The following is a 14,795-nucleotide window of genomic DNA, read 5'->3' as shown; positions in this document are numbered from 1 at the left end:
CATGAAAATCCTTCATGTGCCAAAGTAGGACTTAGGTTGGTTTGTAAGCCTCTGTTAGAAGGGAATATTAGTCTCATTTTCTGCAGAGGTGTGTACGCTCTGCTCTGTTTGCTCCGAGTTATTAACCAAGTGACTAATCCGCACTTGTTTAAAGTGAAGGACACAGGAACTTAGGCTTGGTAATTACAGATTTATTTTCAGTGTGACCATTTACTTTTGAAGAGTTCATTGAAGTACAACAAAGCATATTGCAGTGGCTTGTTCCTCTTTCCTTCCTGGAGTGACTTTCCCTGCTGTGTTGCTGACAGTGCTTTTTCCTCAACCATATGAGGTGCTCTGGTCCTACATCAGTCTGATGTCTTGCACTCCTCAATGTCTGTTCAGAGGAAATTGTGTCCTTGTTTTTTTATCCAGGTAGAGAGTTGTCGTTTCTGTAGAAGAAGAAAAGACTCACAGAAATCTTTTATTGCCTTTATATCTTCTGTTTGCTGAGTAAGAACTGAAGTGGGGTCATGTTAAACTCTTGATCTAGTTTCAATATTAATGCCTCACTTGTGAAATTTGCATGTGGATTGTTTCATGTAATTCATCCTCTTGGAATTTTGTTTGGACTGCAGAGAGTGCAGCGTGGCACTCATGGCTTCTGAGATATAAACCCAATATACCCCCAGCTCTGGATGGCCAGCATTGTCTGTGCTTTATCTGCCACAGGTGTCTTCTCCTGGAAGGACTGCTTAACCAAGACAAGAATAAAATAAATACTTGGTTCTGCTTTATCGGATTATTCCTACCATACAACTATGACTTATTGGATATTTGCACACAGATGTTGCTATTCTTGTGATTATATTTTTAAATATAAGTTATATTTAGATTTTCCCTTAGTAAGCAGATGGTAAGAAAAGCCTCCCTGTTGGTTTTTTTGGCAGGAGTTTGTTGTAGTTGTTGTTGAGTCCGAGAGTGACTAAGCAAAAATGGTGTCTTACACCAATAAACAAGTTTAAATCAGGATTTTTTGAACTGGTTCAGTAGCCTTTCAGCTCCCTTCTGTATCTGAAATTGTTTCTTTCACACTATGACTGTCACAGTTTTAAATAAAGTTGGGTGGGTGGCAAGCTCCAAGTGCTTAGAAGGTGCCCCAGTGCTGCAGGCCTTTCTGGAAATGCTGACATCCTGCTTTCCTGGGAAAGGAAGGACCCAGTAAGAATCCATGCAACAGGCCTTTTTAAAATTTCATTTTCAGTTTTTTTGACTCCTCCCTGTTTGAGAGTTCCCTGTGATTACTGACTCAGGAGCTAAGTCTGATTTCTGAGACTGTTAATGGGCAGCTAATGGGCTTTCCTCTCACTGGGAGCCTCAACCCTTCTCACTTTTCTGGAACTGGCTTTACTGGACTGGCAAGGCTTGGGGTGCTCAGGGCTTTAAAGAGATTTAAGATTTTTCAATATTTTTATACTGTAAATTCTTTTCAGTAATATGAATGTTGTAAGCAACATAATAAATATAATAAATATAATATAATATAATATAATATAATATAATATAATATAATATAATATAATATAATATAATATAATATAATATAATATAATATAATATAATATAATATAATATAATAGTCATTTATAAATGGAGAATAAAAAACTGACTGACCAGTTGAAAAAGATGGTGCAATAGAGACTATTCTTTGCTATCCAGGCAATCATTCAAGGTTAAGGGTGCAACTGAGCTTTTTTTCCAACTAAATGCCCTGAATGGTCCTTATTTTCAATTGTAGCATTAAAATAAAGAAATTAAAATTGAGATCTTTGCCACTACCAGAAACAGTTTCACTCTCCTCAAAAGAAGCTTTGAGAGTATCAGCAGTTACTGGATGAACAAAGGTACATAAAAGGTTTACCAAGAAATACCTCCTGTTTTTCTCACTGAAAAGAAACATCAAAACTTTACAAAAAACAGTCCAACATGAACAGTATCAGAATTACTAATGAGGTCAGAGGAGCTTTCAACTGGCATAAGGAAGAAGAATTTAATTCAATTATGTAAAATTTCCTAGTTTATTTTCTTTCATTGAATATTTTGCAACCCAAGCAAGTGAAACACAGGTAGTGCATCTACATGTTGAAGTTAATATTAAGCCAGAAAGGAACAAGGGGTATTTTTAATTGTTTATGATTTCATATTGATTTTTAGCCTGCAAGGAAGATCCAGAGGCCTGAACAATACCATGCTAGCTAATACTAAATAATATACTCCATTAACAAATGAAATTTTTCTCAGGTGTACTGCATGACTCATGAGGTTTTTTGTATTATCTGTCTTTTTGAGGGTGGTAGATGTTTACTGAATGACGCATTCTTGGTTCCCTGGGTAATTTTCCACCAGTTTCTCAGTGAGAAATACCTGTGAAGTTCATACTTGCCCCAAATCTTCAGTTTTGGGGGGTGGTGCTGGTGTGGGGTGGGGCAGAGAGATTGACAAGCAGACACAGTATAGGAGCTTATTGTGTGTTCGTGAGAGAATGGCTGAGTTAATGACAAAGATAAGGTAGGTAGCCTATGCAGAGGAATTTTTTAAAGATATGCACAGGCACAAAAGAGCACATTTCTGATGGGAAATTGCAGGGAGGCATTTTAAGGAATGATTCTATGTTTGCTTCTCTGCCCTCTTGTTCCAAGTTACTCCCTCATCAGCAGTCTCAGTCTTTCAAACTTGTTCTGTCTTTTTCCACTGTCCTGCCTAAAGCTGTCCTCGCTTAAGGCGTGTGCTGAGCCCATGGTTGCTGGCAAGCTCAACTTTTCTGGTAATTAGTTGCTTTCATGGCTGAGAAATTGTGTCTGCGTAAACGAGGTGGATGGTTGCAGTGCTAGGCTGGCACTTGGTTCTCTCTTTACACCCATGAGATCTCTGAGATGTTTCCTGAACCTCATTGTGACATCAACTCGATGCCTGCTGATGCTGTAAAATCTGTCATGGAAAATTTCTCTTTACCAAGCAGCTGCCAGAGACTGCCAGAGTGCTGGAAGAGAGACAAGTCCAGCCAAACCCATGCTGAATTCTGAGTCTGACAAAACCTCTGGATGCTGCAAAGCATACTCCTCTGCATTTTCATGTGGGGATAAGTTTCTCCAGTGAAATATGTTCAATGTTTGCCGTCTTCAAGACAAATTATTTTTCTTGTTTTTTTTTTCCCTTCCCCCAGTGGGAGGGGATTTGTTAGCAAACAGTTTGTTGCTAATACCAACAGTCAGAACATCTTGCAAGAGTGCAGGGCTGGTTAGGTGTGCTTTTCAAATGCTGACTTAAAAAGCGTTGGTTTAATGCCAGTATATCTTTTTTTTTTAAGCTTGATTAAATGCAGTGCATTTCTCTAACCTTTTATACTGCATCTTTTAGCCCGAAACAAACAAGTTGTCAAGTAAAACAATTGCCTTACCTAATAGATCCAAGAGCATGTATAAGTTAATTAAAATAAAAATAAAGACATTTATTTTGTAAAAGGCCTTCAGTAGTCAAACAGGTCTTACGGGTAAATCAAAGTGTTTTCTCTACCGTGTTGCAGGCAAATTACATGCCTGTCCTGTTACTCCCACCAAAAAATAGCTATAAAAGTTTATATCTACCACAAATTATTTGGAAGTCATTACTACTGGCAAGTACCACAGCTGCTCTAGAGTGTCTCTGTACAATAGTGTCAGATATTCAGCTACATTTGGGCAGCATATTACATACATGCAAAAATTCCCATTTCCGTTCTGTCTCTGTCAATAGCTGTTTAGCACTAATTTTAACAGTTTCCTTTTTTTTTTTAAGGGATACATCGTATTGGGGGCATAGTAAGTGTCAAATTCACTTTGCCAAAGGGGTCATCTACTGTGTGATTGCTGGTCTAAAGCCAGACTTGTGCTATTGGCTGAAATGTTGGGGTTCAACAAGCCTTCTTGGCTTGAATCTACACAGGTGTGCTTATACTAGAGTGCAGCTCTGGGTATGTGAAAGCAGCCTGGAAGATGGGAATAGTCTCTGGCTTTCCCAGAGCATGGACAGCAACAACTCTGCCTTGCCTTTCCTGACTGCACAGGTCATGTAGCAACCCTGTGGCAACTGCAGCTACTGAGAGTGGCTAGGGAAACCTTTCAGTTAAAACAGTGTAAGTGATGGGTGGGCACACAGCGGTATTTTTTAGAAGACCTCCTTTAAGTTTCTAAAGTAACCTCAACATACAGGACCAGACAGCTTTTTGGAAACTTCTAGCAAGGCCAGGGATAATGGGGAATCAACCCCAAGAGGACAGATATGTACCAAAGCTAAAGGTCTAATGGACAATTAGTCATGAAGCAAAAGATAGAGAAATTATGAGACCATTAAGGACCTGTCTGAGAGCCAGAAGAGCCCAGAGCATAGGTGAATTACCTTCTGAGTTGGCACAATTTAAGAGTATCAATTAAAAACAGATTAAATTAATATGTGATCCAATTTGATTCAGTGTGTGTGGGTCACACTGACCCACGCAGATTTTCTCAAGTGCTTCTGATAATACTGGCTCTACATAACATGTGGCATTGCCTGCTGTCACTTGAAGATGATGGCTATTACTGAACCTCTCCTCTCCTCTCCTCTCCTCTCCTCTCCTCTCCTCTCCTCTCCTCTCCTCTCCTCTCCTCTCCTCTCCTCTCCTCTCCTCTCCTCTCCTCTCCTCTCCTCTCCTCTCCTCTCCTCTCCTCTCCTCTCCTCTCCTCTCCTCTCCTCTCCTCTCCTCTCCGAACCTCTCCGAACCTCTCCGAACCTCTCCGAACCTCTCCTCTCCGAACCTCTCCTCTCCGAACCTCTCCTCTCCTCTCCGAACCTCTCCTCTCCTCTCCTCTCCGAACCTCTCCTCTCCGAACCTCTCCGAACCTCTCCTCTCCGAACCTCTCCTCTCCGAACCTCTCCTCTCCGAACCTCTCCTCTCCGAACCTCTCCTCTCCGAACCTCTCCTCTCCGAACCTCTCCGAACCTCTCCTCTCCGAACCTCTCCTCTCCAAACCTCTCCTCTCCGAACCTCTCCTCTCCGAACCTCTCCGAACCTCTCCTCTCCGAACCTCTCCTCTCCGAACCTCTCCTCTCCGAACCTCTCCGAACCTCTCCGAACCTCTCCTCTCCGAACCTCTCCTCTCTGAACCTCTCTGAACCTCTCCTTGTGCTAGCCTTTTTCAGTGCTCTGACCCATCCCCACCACAGCAGGAACTAGAATTACAACCTGAGTCATCTCTCTTTTCCCTTTTCCATTTCAGGATGACAATGGACGCTCTGCAACTAGCGAACACTACTTTTGCAGTTGATCTGTTCAAAAAGCTATGTGAGAAGGACAAAACAGCCAACATTATTTTTTCCCCACTGTGTACCTCAACGTCTCTGGCTCTGGCATATAAAGCTACGAAAGGTGATACTGCAGACCAGATGAAACAGGTAAGCTGTCAGCAACCTGTTCTGTGGCTGCAAAATTATATGGCAGTTGTAGGTGTCTTTCTTATTAGCACTTGTTAATCTTCTCCTGGATGTCTGGTTCCCTTGTAAGACAGATTTCAAACCATACGTCTGAATTTCTTAAATGGTTCCACACTCCATGGCCCTGCACAACAAAAGGCTGAAACTCTGTCTTGAAGAAAAATCTTTTCAGGCATGTATAAGGTGGAGGTGGACATAGCAGAGTTCTTACAGATGCACTAAAGCCTTGTCTCCTTTTAGCATAGTGTTTGTGGCTACAAGTCACTGTCCAGATCACTGCATTTTTCTAGATAGCTGTTTTCTTCATTATTCAAGAATGCTTAAGCTTTATAGAATTGAAAATGATTTTGCCATTGCCATCAGCAGCAAGAATATGTAGCAGCCCTGTCACTGATTTTTCCCCTTTCTCCCACAATACTGTGAAGAGGAGGTGGATGCAGTAGAAGGGGCACAGTTTCATCCATGTTTCTCCTTACAAGCAGCTCATGATGTTCAAGGGCTTTCCAGCATCATGATCCAGCATGGCAGTCATGGTTCCATCAGTTTATGGACCTTACTCTGTGGTGCAGGGAGTCAGCCCTCCAGCCTTGTCTGCTGCCTCTGTGTAAGCAGAGATTGATCACGGTTTCTGCAGTTACCTAAAGGTGCATGAAATGCAAGTTAAGTATGCATTTGCATGCTGATTATTACCTGGCTCTGAAAGACTTGCTACATATTTGAATGCATTTTCCCTCCTTTGGAAATTCCTCCATGTAGTTTCTCATTCACTGAAAGTACCCCTGAGCACAGCCCTCTGTGCCCCTACTTATGCCACAGATTACAGGGAGTCTTGTGCTGTTCACAGAGCTGCACAGCAATATGTCCATGAAAATCATAGAATTATAGAACGGTTTCTATGGGAAGGGACCTGAAATCCTCTTGCCACAGGCAGAGACATCTTACACTAAACCAGGTTGCTCCAGACCCTACCCAACCTGGCTTTAAAGACTTTAGGAATGGATCTTGTAAGCACTGCACATTTTTCCAAACAGTATTTGAAAAAAATAAATTAAAATTTAAATTTAAATGCTACCCTGAAGCTCCCTCACCATTTCAAAATTCAAGCGTTGTCCTTCTGGTGGGAAAGTTAAAAATATTACCCTGCCCTTATTTTGTTTTCGCTTGTGTCTGCAATTTGCATTGAACCACTCCATAATAACAAGTTAACATGCACATCCACAAGTGGAGCTCTGTTACACAAGCACACTCGTGTTTCATATTTCTCTGGTGGTATTTGAAAAGTGCTGACTACAGATGCTAAGGAGAGCTTGGTATGCTTTTAAGTGTAATATCTCCTATTTTCCATGTCTATTCTAGCTTCTGCCTTCCCCTGTTTGTGCTTGGGTTTTAAATAATAGATACAAAAGGAGACAGATTGGCATCTGTACTCTGGAACATCAGTCAACAGACTTAAACCAAAAATTCTCCCAGGTAGAGAAGCTGCAGTAGCTTTCTCCTCCAGCCTAGTTCCCAGGCACAGAAGCTTTCTGCATTTGGCATGCGAAGATAAAACTGTTGGAGGAGAAGGAAATAAGTTGAGATAGTTGTTTCTAAGGAAATGGAGTTTGGATATGAGAGCCGTGCTGCTGCTGTGTTGGGAGTTTATTGCCTTTTGTTCCCACTTAGCAAGGATCATGGAGGCCATGGAAGGGTGACTAAGGCAGAGCAGCAGTTTTGTCTGTGAAGATGTGATGTGTTCTGGGAGAAAGAGCAGCAGTGATGTACAAAAGGAAAAGTGCCTGCTGTGCCTCATGAGGGAATTTGAGGCAGGTGTGGAGGGTTGGATAGGCTTCTTGTAATGAAACAGCCACCATCAAAGATCCTGTAATAAGCAGGCATTAAAAGTTTAATTTATATTTATAGGGTTATTTTCAATCAAAGGCATAATTACCCCAGTATTTCCTAGAGCTGGACTTGTCATTCCCAGGAGTTGGGAGGTGGCCATAGGTCAGCAGCCCTACACACAGTTATACTGTGTCTACCAAACCAAACAGTTTTCTTTATCTGATCAGTTTTTGCTGAAATGTCATGTGATGTCATGTATTAGTCACAGCAGTCAGAAAACATTTGTCAAGCATTTTTAAAGGTGTATCCCACTTTTAGAAAGGAGATTATCTGGGATCCTGTCTTAAAAGCTTCAGGATTTTGGATGGGAGTTTAAGTTTGGCAAAAAACATGACTCCATACTATGGAGTTTTAATTGACTAAGTCAGATCCCCAGCATGAACAGCTCTATTGGTTTCTTTGGATTGCTCATAGGAAATAAGTGCATTTGGTGAAAGTTCTGGTAGAATCAGGTTTTTAGATTTATGTGAGCATGTCAAATACATAAATGATTTTTGAGTAACAACAGTGGGAGGTTCTGTCATTAGCAAAAATACAAAAAGCAACAGCTATGGTCACAAACTACTTTTTGCTTAACTGTATAGAATGTTTAGACAATAATAATAATAATTGAAAAAGATGCTTAGTGATTTATCCTGTTCATTTAACAGGTGCTCCATTTACAAGATGTTAAAGATGTTTCTTTTGGGTTTCAAACAATAACTTCAGATGTTTCCAAACTCAGCTCTTTCTTTGCACTGAAAATGGTCAAACGGCTCTTTGTAGACAAGTCTCTCAATCCTACCACAGTAAGTATTGCAGGAAAACCCTGGAATTATGAATTGCTAGGCCATCATGTTGATGGATTATGGTGTCAGACTGAAATGTTACTTAAAGTTAATTCTTGTACTTTTGGCTGTTGGTTGACTGGACTCAAATAATAAACAGTATAATATTGTTTGTAGGAGGATGGATGAGTCTGTTGCTTGACCCTGAGCTGCACAACTCTTACAACACTTTGAATTCTTTGATTAATATGCTTTAGGTCAGCAGCAAGTTTGGTTTTGAATGCAGCATAACTTCTATGCCACATCAAAGTGTTTGCATTGCAAGTACAAGTGAAAATGAGTATAAAAAAAATCGGTGGTGCAAGTGTGTGTCCAGTTCACACACCCAAGTAATTGTTGCATAAGCCTCAGTGAAGAAGGTGACGTTTGGCCTTTTAACTTACAAACTTTGCAAAAAACTGAGAAGGATGTTGGATTTTCCCCCCAAAGTTGTCTTTGAGTTGAGTCCCATGATATTAGGATAATATCAGCCTAAAAGAGGTGCTTCAGAAAACTCAACACGCTGCAGTAATGCTGTGATCAGATCACCTGCTGTTCAGCCTCTGCTACTGCAAAGGCTGGGACCCAGGGCAATAAGTGACTTCCCTGGTGAGGACAGACATGTTGGGAGCAGACTGTGGCCTCTATTTAAATATTGCTCAGGCCTGGACTGAAGGTTGTTTTATGCTGTAAACTCTGGCAACATGGTCACTCCTGCAATATCAGAGTTTCTTAACTGCTGATGTAATGCCGCTGGTCTGAAGACCACCTTGGGAGTGAAGTGCTGGATACACGTACAAGGATGTGTATGTCCTTGTTGTCTCCTGCAGTTATTTAATAGCTTTCCTCAAATAATAATGAGCTCCTCAACTACCCAATGGCACTTAACCAAGCATGACTTTGGTTACTTGTGTCTTTCAGGACTTTGTCAACTCCACAAAGAGGCCTTTTCCATCTGAACTGGAATTAGTGGAGTTCAAAGAAAAAACTGAGGAAACCCGAGAAAAGATCAACAAATCCCTTTCAGAGCTGACTGATGGTGGGTACAGCTTAACCTTGGGGATGCTGTTTTCCTCTTTGGAGAAAGATCTTTATCCTTGTGACACCTCTTTAGAAGTAAATACATAGTGAAAGAAGACTAGGCCTACTATTTGGATTCATGAGGATTAGCAGTACTGACTTCACTGCTGCAGCCCTTCTGAAGGTGGAAATGTCAGATTGACCTTGCATTAGCCTTGGGGAAAGCTGCTCACATTTGTCTGCAGCAGGATGGCTTGGGAGAATGACAGGTCCTGGCTGTGGAGCATCACAACATGTAAAACCAAAACATAGAGCCCTCTAATTCCTTTAAAAGCTTAATTGTAATGGGAAGTACTCGCTGGGCTCTGAGTTTCAGGCTGTTAATTAATATCTCAGCTGCTTTTGCCAGCAAGGGTGCCACAAGCAGATGTGGGTCTCTCATTTGCCCTCCTGTGGAAGCCCTGGCAGAGGTGACCCCGATGTTGGCTGCCACCTGTTGCCCTCGTGTGGTGCGAACATGGAAACACCATGCACGAGTCTGGTCCTTCCCAGGCTGGCACAGGTGCCCAGAGGGAAGCACCTCACCCTGCCTGTGTAACCCCAAGACAGGACTTGCTTTCCCAGGGCTCTGAATTCAGAGTCATTCATGGCAGTGCTTGAACAGGTCTAAGAGAGAGTGCGTCATGACATTTTCATCCTCTTTTGAAGTCTGTAGCAGTATTTGGATATTAACTGTATCAGAGCAACATTTTTGTTATCCTGGTTATTTTATTCTCATATATCAGTCTAGAAAGGAGTAGCTTCTAATTTGAAACTTCCCATCAAGTCTTGCTCCCCAAATGACAAAGTGTTTTTTCACTTACACCTGTTGAATTTCACAAAAACTCAGTACCTTAAAGAAGGTACAGAACAAAAGCAGGAGATGTAGTTTAGATTACATACGATATAAACCAACAAAACATGTAATTTGGAAGATCTGCCTTGATCCCAAACCCCACATCAAAAATTAAGCTGCAATTTTAAGTAAGTGCCCCTTTTTGAAATTTTCCACTAGAAAGAAAATCTTTTATCTGTGCATAAAAAAATGCAGGACACAATGGTGTTTAGTTCAGTGAAATGTTACCATATTCACTTAAAGAAATAGATATACTGCTAATGTATTGTTGTATTAACTACCATCTTAAACACATTTACAGGAAAAATGGAGAATGTTTTGAATGAGGACAGTGTAAGTGACCAGACTCAGATCCTGCTAGTTAATGCAGCTTATTTTGTCACAAACTGGATGAAGAAGTTCCCAGAGGCAGAGATCAAAGAATGTCCTTTTAAAGTCAACAAGGTATGTTTGTTCTGGGGAAAAAAAAAAAAAAAAAAAAAAAAGGTACTGTTTCCTCTCAAGAAAAATGCAAACTTTGAGCTAAGGAAGTCCCAAGAAGAGAAAATGAGAAATATTTATTACCATGCACCTTAGACTCTATCTACTCTTACACAGTGTTGCAAGGGTCCCAGACTGTCCTGGGAGAATGTTTAGACAACATGAGCTGAGTACAAGTGGTCAGAAGCAGCCATTGTCTGCAAGGAGATGCAAATTCTCACGGGTAGCTTTTTCCAAGAGGTTGGAAGATTGCAGGTAATAGAGGCTGTGTCCAAAACCCAGCAGAGGTGAAGCACATTGCATTTCTTGAGCTGATGAAATGTGTACAGTCATGTCACCTCCTTGAGTACATCCCTTAGGTTCCTGGCCTTGTGTTTTCCTCCTCAGAGATGTCATCCCATCAGTCTCCCCCTTTCCAGTCAGGCTCAGGACTGCAGCCCTCTGCATGTCAGTCCTGCTTAGCCATGAGGTCCAAGTGAGAGCAGCACCTGTGGCTGCAGCATTCAGGAATCTGTGACCAGTGATGAATATTGTAATCAGACGACTTACAGCCAAGAGACAAAGCTGCACAACATTTGTGAGATAAAGAGATTATATTCCAAATATACATGCACACATACGTATAGAAATGCATAAGCAAAGTCGGAGTTTCATGTTCACTGAAAATATTCAGAAATTACCTCATCAGCCAATAGTTCCAGCTAAAAAAGTCTTTAAAATCACACAATCAACACTAAATTTTTTAAGTGAAACATCTCAAGATTTTTCTTCTTCCCTAAAGTAACATTTTCCTACTGAATTTGAATTTCGAACATTTTCATGTGAACAGAACAGTTTTAAAATCTTCCCTATGAAATCAAGTGTTTTGTTTGTTTTGTTCTGTTTAATGTCATTCAAAGGCAAAAACTTAGAGATTTAGGTAAGGCTGAAATTAGTTCTGATTCTGTTTCAACTCCTGAACCAAAATGTCAATTATTGGTATGAACAGCTTCACCTTCACTGTTGAGCTGTGCTCAGTGCTTGACACTTGCTAGCATTACAATGCCCAGTGTAGTTGGTAGCATTCAGTGAAAAGGCATGAAGGGCCACCAATATTAGATAAATTTAATTTTTAAGGCACATCCCCCATATGTTACCATTGTATTAAGTAGAATTCTGTTCTGCTTTGGAAAGCTGCCTACTATAAAAAGCCAAGAGAGTCTCTCACTGCTGCTTTCATTACCTATGAAAGCCAACAAATTCTCTGGTGGTAACTCAATGTATCCCTTCCATGCAAGCTTACAAACTTTCCTGTGTCACCATCTTATCTGTGCATTAAAAGGAATGAATGATTGTTTCCTCTTATGTTTTGCAGACTGAAACTAAGCCAGTGCAGATGATGAATCTGGAAGCTACTTTTTGCCTGGGCTATGTAAAAGATTTAAATATTGCCATCCTTGAGCTCCCGTGCCTTAACAAACATATAAGCATGCTCATTCTCCTGCCCAAAGAGATTGAGGATGAGACCACTGGCTTGGAGAAGGTGAGAGAGAAAAGGAGAATTGCTATGATACTTCCCTTGGAAACAGCCCATATAATGCCATATGTTTATGGAAGGCTTTTGTTATTTAGAAGCAATGAGGAAATTAAAAGTAACTTGTGAATTTACCATCTCATTCTGCTTCTCTGTTCCTCCTCTCATATTTGTGGCATTGTTTTCACTGTGTCCAGTTGTGAGGTTGTAAATGAGGCTTTGTTCTAGATAGGGAGTGCACAGAAGACAGTGTGAAGTGGAGAAGGTGCCCTTATTTCTGGTATCCTTAGTGTTTTTCAATTGACACGTGTCCATGATTTATTTTACTAAGGTCTTACACTTCTCTGAGTTTTAATTTTGAGCAGAGGTGTCTGCAAATGAGCCGTTTTTTATTACAATTGCACATAAATGTAATAAGGCATTTCCTTAAGATCAACAATTTCATATGTAATTTTTCTATGAAAATTTTACTATATATTTCCACCCCTCTTCAAAGGTTTATTAAGGACTAAGTAATTAATAATATTAATTAATAGTTACTAATTAAAAGTTATTTAAGGATTAAAAGACTGATGATTACTCATGTCTCCTTTGTAATTTGCTGCAACTGGCCACAGATTTTAAAAGCAGGAAGAATCTGTCTTTGCAGCTGTAATATATGTTTATATGTTGGAGTAAATTACAGAACACACCTATCATAAAATGCAAGTGATTTGTTGTTACCCCACATTCTGCCTCCTCCCTTTCCAGTTTTAAAAAAATTGCTTGAACAGCTGCATGTTTGATTGAGATCTGGATTTTGTGTCCCATACACCAGCAATTTCATTACTCTGCAGGGTCAGGAATAAAGACTTTTGGATCTCTGCCAGTTGGCCAGGGGTAACCTGGGTAGGGACTGTCTTCCTCAGGTTCCTTCATATGGCTGTCGAGGTGATTGCTTACCAAAACCTTGCCAGAGCATGCACATGCAGAAGAGTTGCTCCAGAGGCCTGTCTTGTGGATTAAATCATACTTGAATCAATATAACTGAGAGTATGTTAAGCCTGAATGCTATGGTTGTGAATTCAAAAACAAAAATTGTCTTTGGACTTTATTTTTTGGAGTCTTGATAGGAGTGAGATGTTCAGGAATGGTCTTTTCTTCTCCTTTCACTTTCCTTGGACTGCTGACTAATTTCTTCTGTTCATTTTTGTCTTCAGCTGGAAAAGGCACTGACCCCTGAGACATTATTACAGTGGACGAATCCCAGCATGATGGCCAATACCAAAGTGAATGTATTTCTTCCAAAGTTTAGTGTGGAAGGTGACTATGACCTAAAACCACTTCTGGAAAGCCTGGGAATGACAAATATCTTCAACGAAAGTGCATCAGATTTCTCTGAGATGTGTGAGACAAAAGGTGTGGTTGTGTCAAAGGTCATCCACAAGGTCTCCTTGGAAGTAAATGAACAAGGTGGCGACTCCCGAGAGGTACCAGGATATCGGATTCTGCAACACAAAGATGAATTTAAAGCTGACCATCCATTTATCTTTTTGTTTAGACACAACAAAACTCGCAATGTGATTCTTTCAGGCCGATTCTGTTCTCCTTAAGTGAGGCACGTTCATTACAAAAAAAGCACAATTACATTCATGGTGATGCACACTCCTGTAAAGCTTTTCTTCCTATCACCTTTGACAGGAAATATAAGAGGTTCATGTATTAGCTGAGTAATACCATGTACTCTACATATGCAGCAGAACTAGTTTCTCTCCTTTTGTTTCCTCCCCTTTAGCGGAATAATTTCCACTGTGAAGAGCTCACTATATTTTATTGAGAAGTATCCCAGCTTCAGCAACAAGAACATTTTGTTCCTCTGTGACACTTTTTTCCCCAAATGAAGTGAACTGAGAGCCTGATTTAAGATAACCCAGGAACTGGAAAGGGCTCCAGGAGGAAGAGCTGCATTCCTGCTCCCTAGTGAAACCTCTCTCCCTCATGACTCACACTCTCTGGATTCCTAATGCCTAAAAGGGGAAATATGGACATGTGGTATGATAGCTCTCCCCCTGAACCTGGCCACACTCTGGTGGTCCAGGGTGCCCGACCAGACCCTGCCAACATCCAGTGAAGCTGTGCACAAGTTCTACAGCATAGCTACAACAGTTCATGCTGGCATCAGAATTTGCATCTGTGCAGCAGCAGCCGCACTGAGGCCTCTAGACACCAGAGGCAAAAATCATGGGGACAGTATGTGTCCTCAGAAGACTCTTCAGCATGAAGTTCCCAGGAGTTTGAACTCTGCTGTGTGGCCTTTTTTGACTCATTCCCTTCAGACATGGAAGATGGGACAATTTCACTGCAGCTACGAGGAGCCTTGTTGTATATATCCTAAGGAAAAGAACATTATGCAAATCAAGGATAGAACACAGTTGGATTAATACTGGAAGTGCCACACTTTTCATGCCCAGATTATCTCCCATTTCTAGCTCTGGATTCAGCATTAAGGAAATTCCTTACAGTTACTTAATGTCTAAAGCATGAGAAAGAAATAAGGACTTCAACTTGAGTGAAATTAACATTGTAATTACTAGTCTTCAAATTCCACATGAGATTATGGTAATCAGATTTCACTTCTATCTAAAGACTGCCTGCTGCATATGTTCAGTACTCGTTTACCTAATTACTGTTCAGAATAAAGCACTATAAAACCTGTGTCAAATGTACAATA

At 40.7% G+C, this 14,795-nt stretch overlaps 1 protein-coding gene across 5 annotated transcripts in view; it reads left to right on the top strand.

Annotated features, from left to right (window-relative positions):
- Positions 1-14,795, top strand: part of SERPINB5 (serpin family B member 5) — a 26,631-nt gene extending 11,836 nt beyond the window's left edge. For all 5 annotated transcript variants that reach the window (XM_058830208.1, XM_058830211.1, XM_058830209.1 and 2 more), the window contains 6 exons: positions 5,274-5,448; positions 8,022-8,159; positions 9,099-9,216; positions 10,394-10,536; positions 11,927-12,094; positions 13,285-14,795. In XM_058830208.1, coding sequence (XP_058686191.1) covers positions 5,274-5,448; positions 8,022-8,159; positions 9,099-9,216; positions 10,394-10,536; positions 11,927-12,094; positions 13,285-13,677 — 1,135 coding nt within the window. In that variant the 3' untranslated portion in view covers positions 13,678-14,795. The remainder of the gene's footprint in view (positions 1-5,273; positions 5,449-8,021; positions 8,160-9,098; positions 9,217-10,393; positions 10,537-11,926; positions 12,095-13,284) is intronic.

Source organism: Poecile atricapillus, chromosome 2, assembly GCF_030490865.1.
Source record: "Poecile atricapillus isolate bPoeAtr1 chromosome 2, bPoeAtr1.hap1, whole genome shotgun sequence".
NCBI lineage: Eukaryota > Metazoa > Chordata > Aves > Passeriformes > Paridae > Poecile > Poecile atricapillus.
Note: the sequence above shows the minus strand (reverse complement) of the source record. Positions and strands in the feature narration are given on the sequence as shown.